The sequence below is a fragment of the Momordica charantia genome (assembly GCF_013281855.1).
Source record: "Momordica charantia cultivar OHB3-1 chromosome 10 unlocalized genomic scaffold, Mcharantia_2.0 BLBB01000010.1, whole genome shotgun sequence".
NCBI classification, from domain to species: Eukaryota; Viridiplantae; Streptophyta; class Magnoliopsida; order Cucurbitales; family Cucurbitaceae; genus Momordica; species Momordica charantia.
The window spans coordinates 17,948,259-17,967,670 of NW_028275158.1; the positions used below are offsets into that span (position 1 = coordinate 17,948,259).

At 38.7% G+C, this 19,412-nt stretch overlaps 1 protein-coding gene across 4 annotated transcripts in view; it reads right to left on the reverse strand.

Moving 5' to 3' along the window:
- Positions 1-2,380: 2,380 nt before the first annotated feature.
- Positions 2,381-19,412, reverse strand: part of LOC111013352 (Spc97 / Spc98 family of spindle pole body (SBP) component) — a 31,611-nt gene continuing 14,579 nt past the window's right edge. For all 4 annotated transcript variants that reach the window (XM_088118855.1, XM_088118854.1, XM_088118856.1 and 1 more), the window contains 13 exons: positions 18,983-19,055; positions 18,758-18,910; positions 18,551-18,670; positions 18,358-18,411; positions 17,857-17,940; positions 17,670-17,744; positions 17,454-17,585; positions 15,856-15,981; positions 15,666-15,773; positions 15,112-15,174; positions 14,933-15,007; positions 2,917-3,116; positions 2,381-2,832 (listed from right to left, as the gene is read on the reverse strand). In XM_088118855.1, the coding sequence (XP_087974981.1) occupies positions 2,700-2,832; positions 2,917-3,116; positions 14,933-15,007; positions 15,112-15,174; positions 15,666-15,773; positions 15,856-15,981; positions 17,454-17,585; positions 17,670-17,744; positions 17,857-17,940; positions 18,358-18,411; positions 18,551-18,670; positions 18,758-18,910; positions 18,983-19,055 (1,396 nt within the window). In that variant the 3' untranslated portion in view covers positions 2,381-2,699. The remainder of the gene's footprint in view (positions 2,833-2,916; positions 3,117-14,932; positions 15,008-15,111; positions 15,175-15,665; positions 15,774-15,855; positions 15,982-17,453; positions 17,586-17,669; positions 17,745-17,856; positions 17,941-18,357; positions 18,412-18,550; positions 18,671-18,757; positions 18,911-18,982; positions 19,056-19,412) is intronic.

A 19,412-nucleotide genomic window follows, 5' to 3' on the forward strand; every position in this document is an offset into this window, starting at 1 on the left:
GTTACTTGAACTTCCCTACCTTGTTTATCCAAGAAACTTTATAGGGGTTCAACTGTGGATTTAATGTCAAATGTAGAGCTGTAACAAGTTTAATAGCCACGATTTTTTCGGTACTGCCACTGCCAATTATTATGTTACAAACTTTACCATTGATAGTGCAGCGGGATTTGAATAAGGCATGTCGTTGGTAGGCGGGTTCAATTTTTGGAGTGTGGAGAAGGCGTTGGATGACACAAGTGATGAGATCTCCTTCATCAGAACCTAGGTACTTAACTTTGTCTTCTTGTAGCTCCTCATTACTTTATTCTTGTTGGTCATCCTCCTCCACAAAGGTAATAGCCCTTCTTTGAGGACATTCGTTCGAAAGATGCCCCACCTGTCCACAACGAAATTATTTGTACAAAGTTTGACGGTTATAAGTATTAGTTACTTTCTTACCTATTGTGGCATCCAGAGCTTTTTCTTCTTGAGAAGTGTCTTTGATTATTTGTTTGCCTTCAGAGGAACCACTTGCAGCTGGTGAAGAATTCTTATTTGATGAGGCAGCATTTCTTTTCGAAGGACCACCTTGATCCCAAGTGGTTTGGCGAGCATATGTTTTCTTGTACCTGTTGTTAATTTGTTCTTCAATGGTTGTAGCAGTGAATATTGCTTTGTTTAGGTACCTAATAGGTTGCAAAGCAATCTGTTCTTTAATGTCCGCCCTCAAACCTCCAACAAACCATGTCACCAAATACTGTTGGCATTCCAAAAGATTTGTTCTGGCTCCTAACCGATGGAATTCTTTGGTGTAGTCAGCGATCGAACGAGTTCCTTGATGACAATTTTGATACTGATTATATAAAATCTGTTCAAAATTGACGGGGAGGAATTGTTCCATCAGTAGCTTCTTCATACATTCCCAGATTCTGATAGGTCGCTTGCCATACCTTTGGCAATTGATCTCTAACTGATCCCATCAAGTAGAGGCACCACCTTTAAGTTTAAAAGCAACAAGACGTACCTTCTTATCCTTCGATGTGTTCATGTAAGCAAAAAAAATTTATACATTTCAAAAAAGAACCCCACAATCTATCCATCTTACCATTGATCAATTTTCATCTTGAAATCAGGTGCATCTTGATGTCTATTCTACCTTCTTTGGAATCCGCATCAGTTGTTATCTATTTCCAGGTAATCATCTTCACCATCGCTCAATAAATCAAAAGAAGGGTCTTGGCATCTTTGAAACAACAAATTGTTATTAACATCTTGGGGGTGTTGGCGATAATCTTGTTGAAATCTTGGTCCCATGTTGTACTCATACCTTCGTTCTTGATGGAATCTTGGAGGTGCTGCAAGCCTTTCTGGAATGCGAATACCTTGTCGATCATCCTCTCTCACATCTTGGTTGATTCTTGGGGGCATAGGTTGAGTATTATTTGTTGGGCTTTGGTTTATACTCAATCTTTCCAGCTGTTGATGTATAATTCCTAATATCTGTTTAATCTCACCCACGTCATTTTGTAGATTCTTGATATCTCCTTCGACCAACTGCAAGTGTGTGGTCACTACTCGTGGTGAGAGAACGGCTGGCTGCTCCGTTTATTTACTGGTTATGGAAGAAACATCTCCCATTACCGATTTCTTCCCTACCATTGAGTGCCCAGAATTTCTTTGGGTGCTCTAGTACCAATTTGATGGAGACTTTACTCAAAGGATAGTAAGAAAATCTCAATCTAGCTTTTCTCCTTATGTAAGGGAAAAAGGAACTTAACAAACTAAGAGGTAACTACAAGTTACCTTACAGTTACTTTAAAATAAAAGACTTTAAACGGCTAGCTATAAAGAAATAATAGAATACAGCTACATCAGCATTTTGAAACATCACGAAATAATTTATTGTGACGTTTAAAAAACATCACCAAAAATAGATGTCATGACGTTTTTTATCCATCACGACATCAGTCTTTCGTGACGTTTCTAAGCTACATATTTCACTTTTCGTGACATTTTCTAATCCTCAAAAATATTTATTCGTCACGATATCTTTTTTTCGTGATGTTTAAAGGAAGTCACGAAAATAGAAATTCGTGATGGCTAAAAATCGTCACGAAAATCTGTATGTTTCATGACGTTTTAAAAAGTCACAAAATTTACATTTCATGACATTTATTTAAACGTCACAAATACCTTTCGTGATGGGATATAAGTGACGTCATAAAAAACGTCACAAAAGGGCTTTGTGATGTTACGAGAACCCAAAATTCTACTAGTGTACGGAGGTAGTTTTATAAGAATATTAAAATACAAATAAGGAGATTTAAACTTACCTACTAATCAGATTCTGTTAAATATGAAGGCTCAAATATCACCTAAACCAGAAGGCCATAACAGAAAATGAAGCATGAAAGAGGAGAATCACATCAATAACTCGGTATTATCTTTCTAAACCAACATGAGCATCGAGCATAGCTCAACGGTAAAGACATATAGCTTATTTCTTTGAGATTGGAGATTCAAATCTTCGCACCTTACCTTTGCTGTACTAAAAAAAATAGTCTTTCTAACTCACAAATATGAATGAACCACATTGCCATGTAAAAACTCGACTCGTAGTGCACGTAAGATGGTACAAACATACTGGGAACCACAATAATCCAAACATTTTAGTTTCCTAGACCTTTATCAATTCTGTAAAATTACAGTAAGGAAGAAATTCAAAACCTATTTGTCATTTCAATGCCAAGAATCCACTGAGCAAGGTGAGTTAAATATGGCTCAGCCTGGGAACTTTTACTCAGAATCGGTCCCAAACTCTGAAGCTCAGAATTGAACTCCTTCTCAAATTTACTGCAACAAGTGCAAAGCAGATGTGAGCGCAACAAATTATAAGTATGGGTAACGACTGTAAACAGTCACTTGTAATGAACTTACATGACAGACTCGGAGACAGCCGAGTTGTTGGTGGTTAGCTTCGCGCCCTTGGGAGTTCTTCCATTCCATTGCTTGACTTTTTCAGAACTGATAGCACTATCGGATGATTCCTCCGGCCTACATAGGTCAATGGAGGATGAAATCAACCACTGAGTAGCTGCTGCATATTGCAGGCAAAGCAATTTCAACCTCTCCACCTTCTGCAAATAGAAAATTCATTAGTAGAAGGTGATCCCAACAGATGAACAGAAAGAGAGAAAAAAAAAAATCTTATGATAAACATCTCAATTACAGATAGTCTTGTCATCCCAACAATAACCTTTTGTCCATTACTCAATTTAAAGAAAATAAAAGATCTAAAAGTATTGCTGTAACTCATAATTCCAGGCCAGGGACAACCGCCTCTATTTGTTCTTAAGACTTTAGTCAGCCAACACTAATTTCATTCTACTTGCAAGTACCTTGACAAGAATTTTGGAGACACCTGTAGTGAGGCCACTAAGCCTGAATTCTGTAAATCTGAAAGATCTAGGAATTTTGAGAATTGGGTTGATGAGTCCTATTAACCTTAAATTAAGCTCGCAAACAGATCTACATCATCAACTTCAAACAAAAAAATCTTAGATCTTAGATCCTTGTCCTTTTTTTTTCAATAAGAAATATGTACTTTTTTTTTAACAAGAAACGAACTTTTCATTGATTAATGAAAAGGAACATAAATGTTCAAAGATACAAACTCCCAAAGGAGTAGAAAAAGATAGCAAAAATTAAAAAGTACAACCTATGAAATCAGGAATATAAGATCTAGTCGGAAAGATGAAAGCCCCCAAACTAGTATAATCATATTAGGAGAATAGAGAGCAAAAAGTTTAGATAGAGCACACCATTGAGAAGCTTTAAACTTGGCTAAACTGAAGCACTCCACAAAGGTCTTCTTTTTTCCTCAAAAATTCTTTGGTTCCTTTCAAACCAAAGTTCTAAAGTGACAGCTTTGACCCCGTTTACCCAAAGAAGACTCGCTTTAGGAGATAAGAATGGGCCGAACAACAGTTGAGTAACATTCTTCGGGACTTCCATATGCAGCGCCCAAGAAATAGCGAACAAATTGAACAATGATCCCCAACAATCTGCTGCATATGGACAACAAAAGAAAGTGTGCATTTGAGATTCACCATCAGCCATACACAGCACACAAATGGAAGGTTGTATGCACATATTTGGGGATTTCTTTTGGAGAATTTCAACCATGTTAACCTGTCCATTAATAAGAATCCAAGAAAGGATATTAACCCTTTTTGGACTTCCCGACTTCCACAATCTAGAGCCTTGTTAATCTGTCATCAAGGAGGCCTTTTTACAAGGCTTGCATAACGAAGCAACTGAAAAAGATCCTGAAGAGTCCAGCTTCCACATCACACGATCTTCATCCTCTTGCAAGGAGATTGAATTCAGACATGATAAGTGTATTAAAACTCTTCAAATTCTTCATCTTTAAGATGTCTTCTTGTTTCTATTATCTAAGAAGAAGAATCCGGATCCCAAGCCTCACAAACTGAAGAAAAGGGGAACGACACTACCCGGAACAAGGCAGGAAACCAATCTTTAAGAGTTGAATCTCCCAACCATAAATGATCCCAAAATAAAACCCGTGCACCATTTCGCACTTTAAAGCAAGAATGCTTTTCAACCAGCTGCCACTGTTTTTGAATGCTAAACCAAGGACTTCGATTACTTCCAATCCCATGCCCATAAGCAAACCAATCAAATCTGCCAGTACCATATATACTAGCTACTACTTGACTCCATAATGCAGAAGTTTCCACATTAAATCTCCATCCCCATTTAGCCAACAAGGCATTATTTCTTTGAGCGAGGTTGCCAATGCCCAAACCACCATCTTCATGATATAAAGTGGCAATATTCCATCTAACAAGATGGTTCACAGATCCTTTCAGATTTTCTCCCCATAAAAAGTTTCTTATACACTTCTCGAGCTTCCTGCATATCCCTTTTGGTAATTGAAATAGAGAAAGATAATACAGGGGAATGCTACCAAGAACTGATGTGCAGAGAGTTAATCTTCCACCTTTTGAGAGCTGATATATCTTCCATCTTGCAAGTTTCTGCATAAGTTTTTCAATTATAGGGTTCCAAAAATCTATAGATTTCGGATTTCCACCCAAAGGTAGCCCGAGATATACAATAGGAAGGAATTCAGCTTTGCACCCGTACTTCATGGCCATCGATTCAACTTCTTGGGGCCCAATATTGACCCCGCTCAAGGAAGATTTCTCCCAATTCACATTCAAACCCGAAAGCCACTCAAAGGCTTTAATAGTATCAAAGATAACATTTAACATTTTCTCATCGTTTTTGCAAAACAGCAAGGTGTCATCCGCAAATTTCAAATGTGAGACATGAACCCCTGCCCTTCCCACTGTGAAGCTTCAAAAATGCCCCTCCTGGGTATTTTCCAGCAAACTGCTTAACACATCACTGATTAAAAGAAAAAGAAAAGGTGAAAGGGGGTCACCTTGTCTAAGTCCACGAGAGGCTTGTATTCTTCCACGTGGCCTTCCATTGATAAAAACATAAAATTTATTGCCTCTGATGCATCCATTTATCCATTTGATCCACCTACTTCCAAACCCCTTCATGTTGAGAACAACAACGAGAAAGTCCCAATCCACCCTATCAAATACTTTTTCTATGTCAAGCTTGAGAATCCAACCGCTCTTCTTCTTTTTTCTATAGAAGTCAACTAAATCATTTGCGATTAATACCGGATCCAAAATTTGCCTTCATCCAGTGAAAGCACTTTGATTTAAGGAGATAGTGATGTAGTCCTTAGAATCTTGTTTGAAAGAATGGAATGATACCTGTCATTGAAAGAGCTGAATCCTATTTATAGGATTCTTAGCTTTAAAACATACAACGGTAACCCAAGTTACCGTGGGGTAAAACTAAAACTACCAACGCATAATCTTTAAAACAAAAGCTAACTAACCGAACTTTTTAAAGGCAACTACTAATTACACGAATTTCCCCGACCCAAAAAACAAACTCGTCCTCGAGTTATGGGGCCAAAGTAAATTCATCCGGTGGTTGATAGCTGTATATATCTGCAACATTAAACACGGGGCTGATGTTGTAGTGGTTTGGTAAGTCGACTTTGTAGGCATTGACACCGTACCGCTCTAGAATAGGGAAAGGACCCAACTTTTTCTTCTTCAACTTGTTATAAGTTCCTGCTGGAAATCGACTTTTCCGTAAGTGTATCATCACAAGATCACCCACTTTATACTCCTTAAGCGTCGTTTTTTATCTGCGAAAGCTTTGTACTTCTCATTTGATTGAGTAATATGGTCACGGACCTCTTGGTGAAGTTCAGCAATTCTGGTGACCATTTCCTCGGCTTCTAAGCTGAGATCAACAGATGAAGGGAGATTAGTTAGGTCAAGTGTTAGCCTAGGAATTTTAGTGTAAACAACCTCAAATGGGCACTTCCCTGTGGTTCTATTCTTCATGTTGATGTAGGCAAACTCGGCTTGTGCAAGTGATAAATCCAATTGTTTAGGATGATCTCCACTAAGGCATCTTATGAGATTACCAAGAGATCTATTTGTAACTTCAATTTGGCCGTCCATTTGTGGATGGCTAGTAGTTCTGAATGTTAAGCTAGTATCGAATTTTTTCCACAAGGTGTGCCAGAAATGGGTTAAGAACTTCACATCTCTATCAGACACAATAGACTTAGGAATGCTATGGAGGTGGACCACTTCTCTAAAAAACGGTGTAGCAATATAAATGGCGTCTGATGTCATTTTACATGCCAAAAAATGTGCCATAACGGAGTCAAAACCCCTTTGGGTCCTAGGTAAACCAAGGACAAAGTCCATTGATAGATCTTCCCATATGTTTTCTGGTATAGGCAAGGAGTATATAAGCCTGTGTTTTGAGTAGTTCCTTTATATGTTTGGCAAAGAAAACATCGACCAATATAGTTGGCCACATCCTTGCGGAGCTGAGGCCAAAAAAAACGCGTGTTTCAGTATCTCCATAGTTTTGTCTCGTTCCAAGTGGCAGGCTAAACCCTCGGAATGAGCATCTTTTATAAGAGCCTCCCGAAGAGAAGTATGGGGAATGCAAAGGGTATTGCCCTTAAATAGGAATCCATCCACTATATGGTAATCATCGGAAGCTGTATGTGTTTGGACCATGGTCGGATGCGGATTTGATGATAACCACTCTGAACATCGACCTTGGAAAAAATTGTAGCCCCTCCTAGTTGGTCCAACAAATCACCAATCCTAGGAATTGGAAAGCGGTACTTGATGGTGATTTTATTAATGGCCCTACTATCAACACACATTCGCCAAGTGCCGTCTTTTTTGGGTGTAAGAAGGGCAGGAACCGCACACGGACTAAGGCTTGGTTGAATGTGACCCTTATCAAGTAAGTCTTGTATTTGATCGTGAAGAATCTTGTACTCTGATGGACTCATTCGATAATGAGCTAGATTAGGTAGTGTAGCACCTGGAAGGAAATCAATGTTGTGTTGTATGTCTCGAAGGGGAGGTAAGCCAGTAGGTATGTCCACAATGGCTTTAAATTCATCTAGCAAACTGTTGACACTGTCAGGAAGGGGGCTATTGGAGTCTCCTGCAGCAAAAGATTTGATAACAAGGCCTAGGATAGGCATTTGTTTATTAGGTATGAGCCCTTTTGCCGAATGGATAGTGAACAATTGCCCTTTCTTGCTAATATCCGGCTGAATTTGTAACTTAGATGGGTTGAGAGGTAGCAATACTACCTTCTTGCCCATCCAAGTAAACATCCAAGTAAACTCATATGTATTGTCCCTTCCCCTATGCAATGCTTGAGTATCGTATTGGCAAGGTTTGCCTAACAAAACATGGCATACGTCCATCTCAAGTACATCACATATAATTTGATCTTTATAGCTTGCTCCTATTGACAAGGGAACGGTGCACGTTTGATTGACTTAGGCTTCGCCACCTTTCTTTATCCATGTTACCTTGTACGGGGTCGGGTGAGGAGTTAGAGATAAGTTGAGGGCAGTGACAAGTTTGCTTGACACAATGTTTTCCGAACTACCACTGTCAATGATGACATTGCAAATTTTCCCATTTATTGTGCACCGCGTTTTGAACAGAGCATGGCGTTGGTAAGCCACCTCTGTTTTAGGTGTTAGAAGTAAGCGCTGGACCACGCATGTCACCAAATCGCCCTCATCAGGACCGGTGTAATCGACCTCGTCCACTTCATTTTCTCCTCTTCTTTACTATCATGTCCTATGCCCTCATCGTCCCAGAAAGCTATAGCTTTACGTTGAGGACATTCGTTGGAAAGATGGCCGATTTGACCACAGCGGAAGCATTTGCCCAAATTTGGACGGTTGTATGTACCTGCCTGTCATTTATTTAGGTTGTTATCAGTACCCTTACCTCCTTTTGCCGTATCAGGATCGATAGAATTGCCCTTAGTTCCCAGTGTCGTAGCAGCTAGGTAAGAACTCTGTCCCGTCGAGGAGGAAGGCTTTTTTGATGATCCCCCGATTTGATCCCATGTGCTTCGTCGTGTATACTGATTCTTATACCTATTATTGAGTTGTTCTTCCGCCGTAGGTGCTGTGGAAATGGCCTCATTGAGAAATCCGATTGGTTGGAGAGCTAGTTGTTCTTTGATATCTGTCCTCAATCCGCCGATAAAACGAGCCACCAAATATTGTTTATTTTCTCCAAGATTTGTGCGAGAACCTAACTTGTGAAATTCCTCAGCGTAATCCACAATAGAACGAATACCTTGTTTACAGTTTTGGTACTGATTACACAGTATTTGCTCGTAGTTAATAGGGAGAAATCTTTCACGCATCAGCTTCTTCATTTTCTCCCACGTTCGGATCGGCCTTTTCCCATACCGACGCCTATTGACTTCCAACTGATCCCACCAAGCCGAAGCGCCCCCCTTCAATTTGAGAGGCACTAGCTGAACCTTTTTGTGATCGGGTGTGCCCATATAGCTAAAAAAAGTTCTCTACATTCTTCACCCAATCCAGAAACCCTTCGATCTCCATCTTCCCGTAGAAGGTTGGGAGGTCAATCTTCATCTTATACTCATTTGGTTCTTGATACGGTCTTTGATTACCCCTACGCCCTCTGTGACCTTCTTCTAGCTCCGGTATATCTTCCTCCCCACTAGAAGAGTCTAAAAAAAATTCTTCCGTGCATCGAAATAGGGGATTTTGGTTTAAATCTTGACGGGTGGTCCTCTGTTGTTGGAGCATTCTTGGGTCAAGAACGTTTTCTTGGTACCTACTTGGTTGCGCCCGTGGTTGTTCTTGATAGTAATCACCTTGATGCTCTGTTCTTCTAGCTTCTTGGCCCGTTCTTGCTGAGTTCTGTTGGATACTCAATCTCTCAAGATGGTCGTGCATACCTTCCAAAATCTGTTTAATCTCACTTCCCGTCGGATGGTCTTCACATCCCCCTCAACCAACTGCAAGCGTATGGTTGATGACCGTGGTGAAAGAACGGATACTTGATCCGCTTCTTTGTTGGCAAGGGAAGAGTCCGCAGTGGTTGGTTTCTTGCCCGCCATTTACGGCCCAAAAATTGGGAGCTCTGATACCAAATCTGATGTAGTCCTTAGAATCTTGTTTGAAAGAATGGAATGATACCTCTCATTGAAAGAGTTGAATCCTATTTATAGGATTCTTAGCTTTAAAACTTACAACGGTAACCCAAGTTACCGTGGGGTAAAACTAATAGGTCTAAAATCTTTGACTTTCTCCACATTTTCCTTGTTGGGAATAAGACAAATAAAATTTTCTTTAAGGCAAGCATTGATTAGACCACTTCTGTAAAATTCCATGAAGAGTCTCATAAAATCTCCTTTCCACTGTTGCAAAAATCGGATAAAAAACTCAATCGTGTACCCATCGGGCTCTGGAGCCTTATTCCTCCCAAGGTTCTTGATGGCACTCAAAATCTCTGCTTCTTCCAAAGATCTCTCTGACCACCTCCTATTTTGACTAGAGATTGGTCTCCAATTAATACCCTTCAACGAGAATCTTTGGATCCCCTCACTGCTATATAGAGTTCGACAAACCGGACCATTTCAGCTTCAATTTCTCTTTGATTTACCAAAGAAACATTCATCTCATCTTTTACTTCACAAATCAGCGCTTTTCTATTGCGAGCAGCCAGATATCTGTGAAAGAACTTGCTATTTTCATCTCCCTCTTTAAGCCAATGAAGCTTACACTTCTGCAACATAATGCTTTCTTCAGACAGAAGCAAACACAGCAGATCATGTTTCAGTGTGCATCTTCTTTCGACCTCAACTAAAGAAAGTCCAAGCAACTCATCCTTTTCATCAATGAGATTTATTTCTACCACAATTTTCTCCTCTTTTTCCTTCTTCAGCTTTTCATTACAAAAATTCCACTGTTTAAGCTCGGCTGCTCCAACTAGCTCTACCACTTTCGCTTTTGAGCTAGCTGCAGTACAGTTGGTATACAAGTCATCTCTTGGATATTCGATCGAGCCATAATTGCAGTGTCCACCTAAGAAGTTCGTGAGGTGCGCCGCTGCAGCTTATTCCCTCTCGATTCCCCCCCCCCCCCCCCCCCCCCCCCCCCCCCCCCCCCAAGACTATAGGGGTGCATTCAATCCTCAAAAAAGAGGATTTGATTGAGTATCGAGGAGTCAAAGACTTTAAGCCAAAATACCAAATGCAAATGAAGGAGGGATCAACAAGTTATTGAAAATCATTTTTCTCGCCAAGTCGAATTGCTTTATCAATGATTCGGTGAATGTATCTATGTTAAAATCGCTTTATTTCTGTCCTAGTTGATCCTGATTCGACATTAGAAGTATATTGATTTTTCCGGTTTCGAGAGCATCCACCAATTTTTGGCGACTTTCACTTTCAACCCGATTCACTGAAGTTAGCCTTCGTGATTCAGATGTTGCTGCTGCTCGCTAGGCCTTCGGAACAAAGGTGATTCTATTCATGCATGATATGGCTAAGACAACGTTGTCTTAGATTGAACGGCCCCCTTATTCAACCAAGCAAAAGAAGCCTTTGGTACAACATGTTGAAGTTAAGGTTTGGAACCCTTGCAACTATGATAGAAAGTCGTCGATGAACAACAGGTGAATATTCCTGTACTACCCCTTGTTGGTTCCGAGGGACGGAGGAGGCTAGGTTAGCCGAAAGTCCGTATCATGGTCTACTTGTTACAAAAGGCGAACTACCCACAATCAAATAGAAAGACAACGGCGAAAGCACAACCGCATCTGATCTTTGAATAGGAAAAAGAGTGGATCTGCAGGATCCCCTGTAAAATCAGTTGAAGATGATAAGACCTAATCCGGCTTTCAGTGCAATATCCCCTTGCTAAAGGCCTATCTCTCATTTGAGGTTCCTTAGCTTTGACGAAATCACAAAACCAGCACATCCATAAGAGCGATCCTTCAAAAGTTTAGATTCAATGATACTGACACACTCTTTATTCTCAAGCCAAGAATTGTAGAATCGAAAAGGTGAAGGTCCCCAATTACAATCACCTGCATCTAGGATAATAGGGAAATGATCTGATGTTATTCTCTCTCCTCTACTTACACTTGAAGTGTTGAACAAGTTGTCCCATTCTCTGGAATGGAAAAATCTGTCCAGTAGTGAATGAGTTGAATCATCTCCCATTCTTGACCATGTGAACTTCCCATTAGACAATGGAACTTCCAATAAGTCTAGCTCTTCAATTATTCGGTTAAATTTCCTCATGCTTCTGGTAATACGCGCTCCCGAAGATCTGTCCGATGACCATCTTGTGACAGTAAAGTCTCCACCCAAACACCAAAATTTCTCACTAAAGCCTGCAATATCTCTGAATTCGGACCATAGTCGCTTTCTGCCTTTATTATCTGACGGACCATAAACATTTGTTATCACCACATCCTTCAAGTGTGAAAAAGATACTTCTATAGATACTGAGCAACACCCCTCCAAAACTTCAGTCACCTTGATTCTGCTCTCATCCCATTAAGATGCCTCCAGCTTTTCCTTCCGAATCTAAACATGCCCATCTGACATCTTTAGAGCTCCAAATGGATTTTATTATACTACAGTTAACTTGTTGAAGCTTCATTTCCTGCAATAAGACCACATCTGGGTTGTATTTCAAAATAGTCTTCTTTACTTTTATTCTCTTCTCAGAGTTGTACGAACATTCCATGACATTATTTTCATGCCACTGATTTAATAGGGGATAGAGAAATCCCTACAGTAGCCAAATAGGGGACAGATCTGCACACTAGAAGAAGGTTCGGATTTTTCCTCGTTATTTTCCTCAGAAACAGACTTCACGATCAAATCTGCAAGGGCAGCAACTAAATCACTTTCAGTCCCTTCAAATAGATGATTGAAATCTTTTCCAAAAGAATAATTATAAAAGTCAAAAGTGCTCATCTCTTCATCTTCGATTACTTTAGGGGAATCTGGGCTGCTGATACTTCCAATAAAGCAAAAGTGCTCATCTCTTCATCTTCGATTACTTTAGGGGAATTTGGGTTGCTGATACTTCCATTAAAGCCATCATCAATATCAGAATAATCTGTTGCATCTTGGTTTCTTGGTTGCATATTTGTGGAATTAATATGGCCCAATGTGATTGATGATGTATTTTCCAACGTCTCTTTATTTGTGGCCGTGCCATCCTTGTTCTTTTCTAAGAAGAGGAGCATATCCGTACTAGGAGGGACAAAATCCTTGATTTCGGAGGGGATAGATTTTTCTATCGAATCAAAATCCCCTAATTCCCCAAAATTTTCTCTCTCTCTTTCCTCGTTAAAGGCCGTTTCCAAATTTAGATTCATATTTAAAAGGGCCAGTCCAACGGTTTGTAAAGAATCTGCCCCTTTACTTAGTTTTGCAGAAGATTTTCTTCTTGTATAATGATAGAGCAGAGGTGGAATAAATTTCCTTGGCAGAAAATTCTCGATTTCAAGTTCATCATTCACCTGTTCACTTAACAGTGTCCCCGTGATTTCCTCCCTAAAATCAGACTCCATTATCGGAGATCTTAAATCACCAATTCATGGTTCATTAATAGGGGAAACCGTGTGATTTAAGGGTGACTCTTGCTCTTCCCCAACAAATTCTCTTTCTTCATTAATCATCTCTATTTTCGTGGAATCCTCAATTCCGGCTGGCTGATTAAGGTTGCCTTCCAAAACGTCTTCTTGTATTCCCAAGTTTAAATATTTTTCTTCTTCAGGTTGCGACCTTTCAGCTTCCACATTATTCCTTATAAAATTTGTCCGTTCATCTTCCAAAATTCTTCAAATTCTTTCGACATCCAGGGGGTTTGATAATTCCTCGTAATTCATATTCGAGATGCCTGAAACTTCTGAGAGTGGACGATGATTAGTTGCAACCCTAATCGTAAAGGACCCATACTTCTCATCATCAATGGTCACAGTAGCCGGAATTAACCCACAATAATTAGGTTTAACCTTAATGAAGGCTTCCGAGGCATTCAACATGTTAAGCGTCTTTGAAGAGATTTTCAACATGCCACCAAAATGTCTTCCAATAGCTTCAAAGGTCGCTCAAGACCAGTAATACAATGGAAGGTCTTTTATGGTTATCCAACCACTGTACCTTGTATGAACTCGCTTCTATTGTGCAGGTAAGGGCTCCATTTTTCGAGTTTCAAGTGAAAGTTTCCTATCTTCCTCCATTTTCTCGAAAGTTCTCCACGTTTAAGGATCCTATCATTTGTAAATCTCAAAAGTCCCTTGTCAACCATGATAGGATTTATCACACATTCAATTGTGAATTTCTCTTTTAGAGCCCTGGTAATTGCATTCCAATCATCATGCGCGCAACCTTTTGTAACCACCATTAGACGGTTCCAATCCAAATCCAAAACCTCTGTTTCTTTTCTAATCCAATAGGAATGGTCCTTTCCATTTTTAAATGTTCTTGACTCCCCTTTAATTCCTTGGATTTCGTCTGAGGACCTGTGAGTTAGATTCTTGTCTTTTCCAGCTACCACGTCAGCATAGGTCCTATCAATTCTTGGTGGTCCTTTCTGCACTTCTCTATCAGACCCCTGGTTTTTCAGCTTTCCCATTGATGTTACATTCCTTTCATCAGCAAAATGAACATCTCTTGCCCTCTGTGACGCTTGATCTTCTGATATCCTGACCAAGAACGAACGATTTCAGCATCCTCCGGAATACCTGCCCTCCATCCTCCTTCAATCCAACAGGGACAATAGCACTCCTACGACCCCTATGGAAGGCCATACCACCCATTCCAAAAACCAAAGACCTCTACTTCTGAACTTTTGCATTCGACACTGCCCTAGCTCATAACGAAGCTGAAAGAATAATGAGACATTAATTGGTTGCTGAGTAACATCCTTAATATGATTTTTGAACCACAAGAATTGCGAAGAGTGTAAAGACATCAGGACATTCCTTTTCACATCTTCTAACATGAACTTTCCGTTTTCAACCCAAATGCAAAATAATGAATTCATCAATACGGCAACTACTAATTTCCATTCTTAATTAGCTCGAATAGAATTCTTACTATGGGACTAAGAAGGATCTATGAACAGGTTGAATCGGAACCCCTTACCAAATCAGAATCCGCAGGTTGGAAGAGAAGGAGAGAATAAGAAATATGTACTGCGATTCAATCTTTCACAAAATTGGAGAAGGCTAATCAAGTCAGAAAAATTTTCTCTCTCTTTTGGTATCTATAGATAGCTAGTTTAGCAACTATACTACCTTTAAAATTAATACAAATTTGGGAGGTTTTTGTGCAAAGTGGTGCATGTGAATGAAATCGCTTCCCCGGGTATCACCTAAACCTAGGTGTGCACTTGTCTATGATTTTTTAGAACAGTGATCACAAACTTATTGCCAACCTGCTTACACAGTAAGTTGAGGGGAAGAAACATACAACATAAACTGACCTTAAGCAATTGTGGCAACAAAAGCAAACATTCTCGGAGGCACTTGTCAAGGAAGAAATCATGATGTTGGATAACCTGATAAAATGAGGTTATCATATTTACACACAATAGGCACGTTAGGAATAGAATAGACAATAAAATTCTTATCCCTACAATATAGGTATTAGAAGGGAATGCACCTCATCAATACTCTTCGCAGTCTGAATCCGGTTGTGCATTACGTGCCAATTGGGTTCAAGAACCTAAAACCAAGAAACATGCCAAAAATCAAATGCATATTCCATTTCCATCAAGGCAAAACGTAATGGCATTGACAACGAAACATATAGAGTAGGATTTTATCCCAACAGCATGCATCAGTAGGGTCAAGAAAGGAATTAACTATCAGTATCAACCCTAAAAAACCAGCATGTAGGTTCAAGGCAAGCTGATATACCATTAGGATAGGTTGGGGATATTATTAGGATATTAAGGGTATATTAGTAATTGGGTTTGGGAGTTGGTTATAAATAAGGTGAGGGGGAAAGGATGAAGGTAGGCAATTAGTAGTATGGTTTAGGCTTGAGTAAGAATACTCGAGAGAAGATGGGAGGGTCCAAGTACCTCGAATTACTCGATAGTTCTTGTCGTTTCTATATCTTTTATATTTCAATATATTGTGTTTTGTTCGGGTTCTATCACAAGCATCATCATCGAACAATGAAAAATTAATTTTCGGAAAGGGAAAACCTGCCTCAAAGGTCAAATAATGAAGAAGGCTATTAATAAATTTAAGCATTGCACGGCAGAGTAAGGATGATCTTGAGATGGAAGTACCGCGGATATCAAGCGAACGAACCCCCTGCCATAGATTATTATTTGTGTGAAAAATGTAGGTACTAAATGACCATCTAACAAAGGAAAAAAGAAAACCAAGCCCATACTTGATGCACTTGCCATGCCCCACAAAGCTGACGTTCCACATGTTTGCAGTGGAAAAGAAAGCGAAAAATCAGCTGGTACTTTGATAGAGATTTCCATGATATAACAATAGACAACGGCCATCTAACCTGAAAATTGAGTCCACTTAAAGATATACAAATGCAAATAAAAAATATAAATCGATGCAACTAAAAGATGGTAGTCTTGATTCAAGCCAAACATTAGTTTAAGGATGCCCTTGAGGTTTGGCAAGAATCAAGAAACTAGTACCTATTTCTAATAATACAATGCCTTATATTGTATTAATTCAGCCTGCTATCAAAAAAAAAAAGCATTAACTCAGCCTTCCTCTTTTACTCTCTCTCTCTTTCATCTCCTCGTCTCTCCCCATTTTTTTGGAGGAGATTAGAAGAGTGTATTCAAATGTGATGGGAACAAAGCCCTCGAGCCAGACAGTTTCACTTCAGCTCTTTTCTTTTTCAGAGAAAATTAAAAATTATCAAGGATGATTTACCCAAAGTTCATAGGGAATTTCTCAAGAGAGGCATCATAAAGTAGGCTTATGGATTAGTTTGTAATTGTTTTAACTTTTACTTTGTTTAATTACTAGGATTAGGTAGTAATTATTATTAATTTTTACCTAGGGTTATTTTTTTACCTTTAGGGTAACTAATGTAATTTAATCCCCCCTAACCTATTAAGGTGAAGGTTTCCTTTTAGTATGAATCCTTCTGCAATTAATAAGATAAACTCATTTTTCTTCCTCACATTTCCAAGCTCAGGAGAGCTCCGCCTTCAAGACAACTCCACCCTAAATGAACTTTCAAATTGGCCTTTCAATCATGGCTGCAACCTTACATGACCTTCCAAGGAGAGAAAGCAAGTAAATTTCTATATAAAGTATGCTAGTTTAATTAATATACATTGTCCAGCGAATTATATTTGCTAATTTTTTTTAAGATCAAAATTTTCACCTCAACAAATTAATACCCAACCTAAGAGTTTGATTCAGAAGACTGATCCAAAACCTCAATCTGAAAATAATCGAAAGGATTGGCCCTTCGATAAGCATATTAATATTCATGGGATTCCATCTCAAAACCAATTGGCAATGAGAGGAGTAGCCTATGTCTATTATAAACCCTTGTTAGGTCCCTTATCTTATCAATGTGGGATCCTTAACATACCCCCACAAGATCGTAGCTCTTTTGGCTCATCAATCTTGGCCGGATCCCATTTTTGGATTAGATGCTTGTTTGAGCGTTTTGAGTTCTCATACCATATCAAGGATGAATAAATCATCATTCAAACCCAAAAGCTTAAGCTTATGAGTTGGGTAAATTTAAATTATTTAATTCATTTATAGATATCTAACACAGCCAGGACCACAGCCTAGGTTGACTAATACCAAGTCGGGTTGGCCAGATCAATTTACAAGCCATTTAATCTGTAGCAACACTAGTTTAGAAATAAAATAGTAGCACGTTTGGCGTAAGAATACAACACATTCATATTTTTTAGGAAATTTGGGCTTGAAGTAGCATTGAGAACGAAAAAACATGGGAAGAAATAACTTTTCATAGCCACTCGATAAAATTACCTTGTAACTTAAAGAAAATGCCTCAAGACCAGTAATGCCCATGGGTTCTTCCTGATCATTGCTATCAGGAATAGTTGTATTGTCACCAAGATCCTTAAGTGCACGCAAGCTTTTGGGTAATGACGTTCTTTCCTGCAGTAAATTGAGAAATGAAGAAATCATGCAGATTCTTGGTATTTTCTGCATCATACAAAGAATAATTTGCAATCAGCTTACCACACAACATGTTAAATCCTCATGACAAGGATCTGCTGCAGCCGCTGTGGTGCGTAAGGCAACATCCAGTAGAGACTAGTTGGCCATGAAGGCACATCATTTGATAATAATGCAGAAACATTGTTCATTAGGCGATAATTGGTACAAAGTTGGCCTGAAAGCCAATAGATGGTGGTTAAGATCAAACCTGCAACTTCTCTACAGAAATCTCATCAAGCTTTTTTGAAAGTTCATCTCGAGCAATGTCCATAAAATGAACCAAGAAATCACCCTGCAATCATGTAATATAATTTTTTAACCAATAATTAATTAAAAAAAACCCACATATGGGAAAGCTTCAACACAGCTTCCAAAACCCTGTGATCAGCCTTCCTCCATGGCAAAAGTTTTCCTTTGTCAATATCCCAGAAGGGAAGATATTGAATTCCTTTACTTAATGGATTCATGTTACACTATGCCAGTTCCACATACCAACATAAAACTTGACCCTACTTTTTCAATTTTTTCAGTAAAGAAAATTAGAAAAGGATAATGCTTGTGGATTAATAAGTATACAATACTTAAATGCATTCTAAGCCTACTATCCCTTCGGAATAAAATGTCATTAATGGAATGTTTCCTAGAACTTATATTGATATCCTATGATTATAGAGGACAGCAAAGTTAACTCCAATCAAAGATAATATACCTGATCAAGCAGCAGGTAATGCTTAATTGATCTCAGCTTCCCCATTAGGTCATACTACACGGACAATATCAAAATTCAAAATTTGTCACTATTGTAAAGAAATTACCATGGATGACAGCTAGAAAAATTATTAGAAGAAAAGACTGTTAAAATAAAGATAAAAACCAGCAAGAAGCGATACATTGAATGCTACCTTTTCTTTAATAAGTTTTAATAGCTCACTACTGGAAAAGTCATAAGCAGCTTTTACACACTCCAAATACTGATGATTTGAGCCAAAACTCATTAACTTTGAATTTTCTGAAACAGGTACCTGAAAATAGCCACAAAATCATATATTAAAATAAAAATATCCTATTTTTTATTTTATAAAATAACCATGAAAAAAAAAAAGAGACACCTGAACATTATGCCCACACTCTCTCATGACATTTAAATATTTTCCTGTCGTCAATATCATCCCTGCTATATTTGCAAGAAAGGTAGGAATTCCATCCTTCAGACTATAGCGTTGCCTCCAATACTTTGTGTCATAATCTTGATTGAGGCTCTCCTATAGAAACATACTTCATAAGCATGAGAATGACAATTTCAAAATATACTAAAACATTATAGAAAATTGTACCTTCCGTAGAGATTTGTTTTCCGCAATGAAAAATTCACCATAAGGATCATCAATAACTCCCTCATAAACCCATCTGAAATTAAAATTGATTTATATTTTAGTGATCCGATCAAGAAATACTGGAATGGTAAAATGTAGCTGCAAAAAAGAACTTAAAACTAAATTGATGGGCAGATGGAAATTCTGGAAACTATTTTCCAGAAAATGTGAATTGTTGTGAACCCACACTGTGATTACAAATTTGAATTGTGGGACATATATACTTTGAGAATAAATAACCACGTTGTGATAGAAATTGGAGAATTAAGGATACCAAGTACAATGACCAAAATAATATCCTTTTAAGTCTAGTGAGGTTCAGCAATGACCGTAAACAAAAATTCTTTAATAAAGAAGCAACTCTTATTTTCCCCCTCCTTTCCCTTCTTCA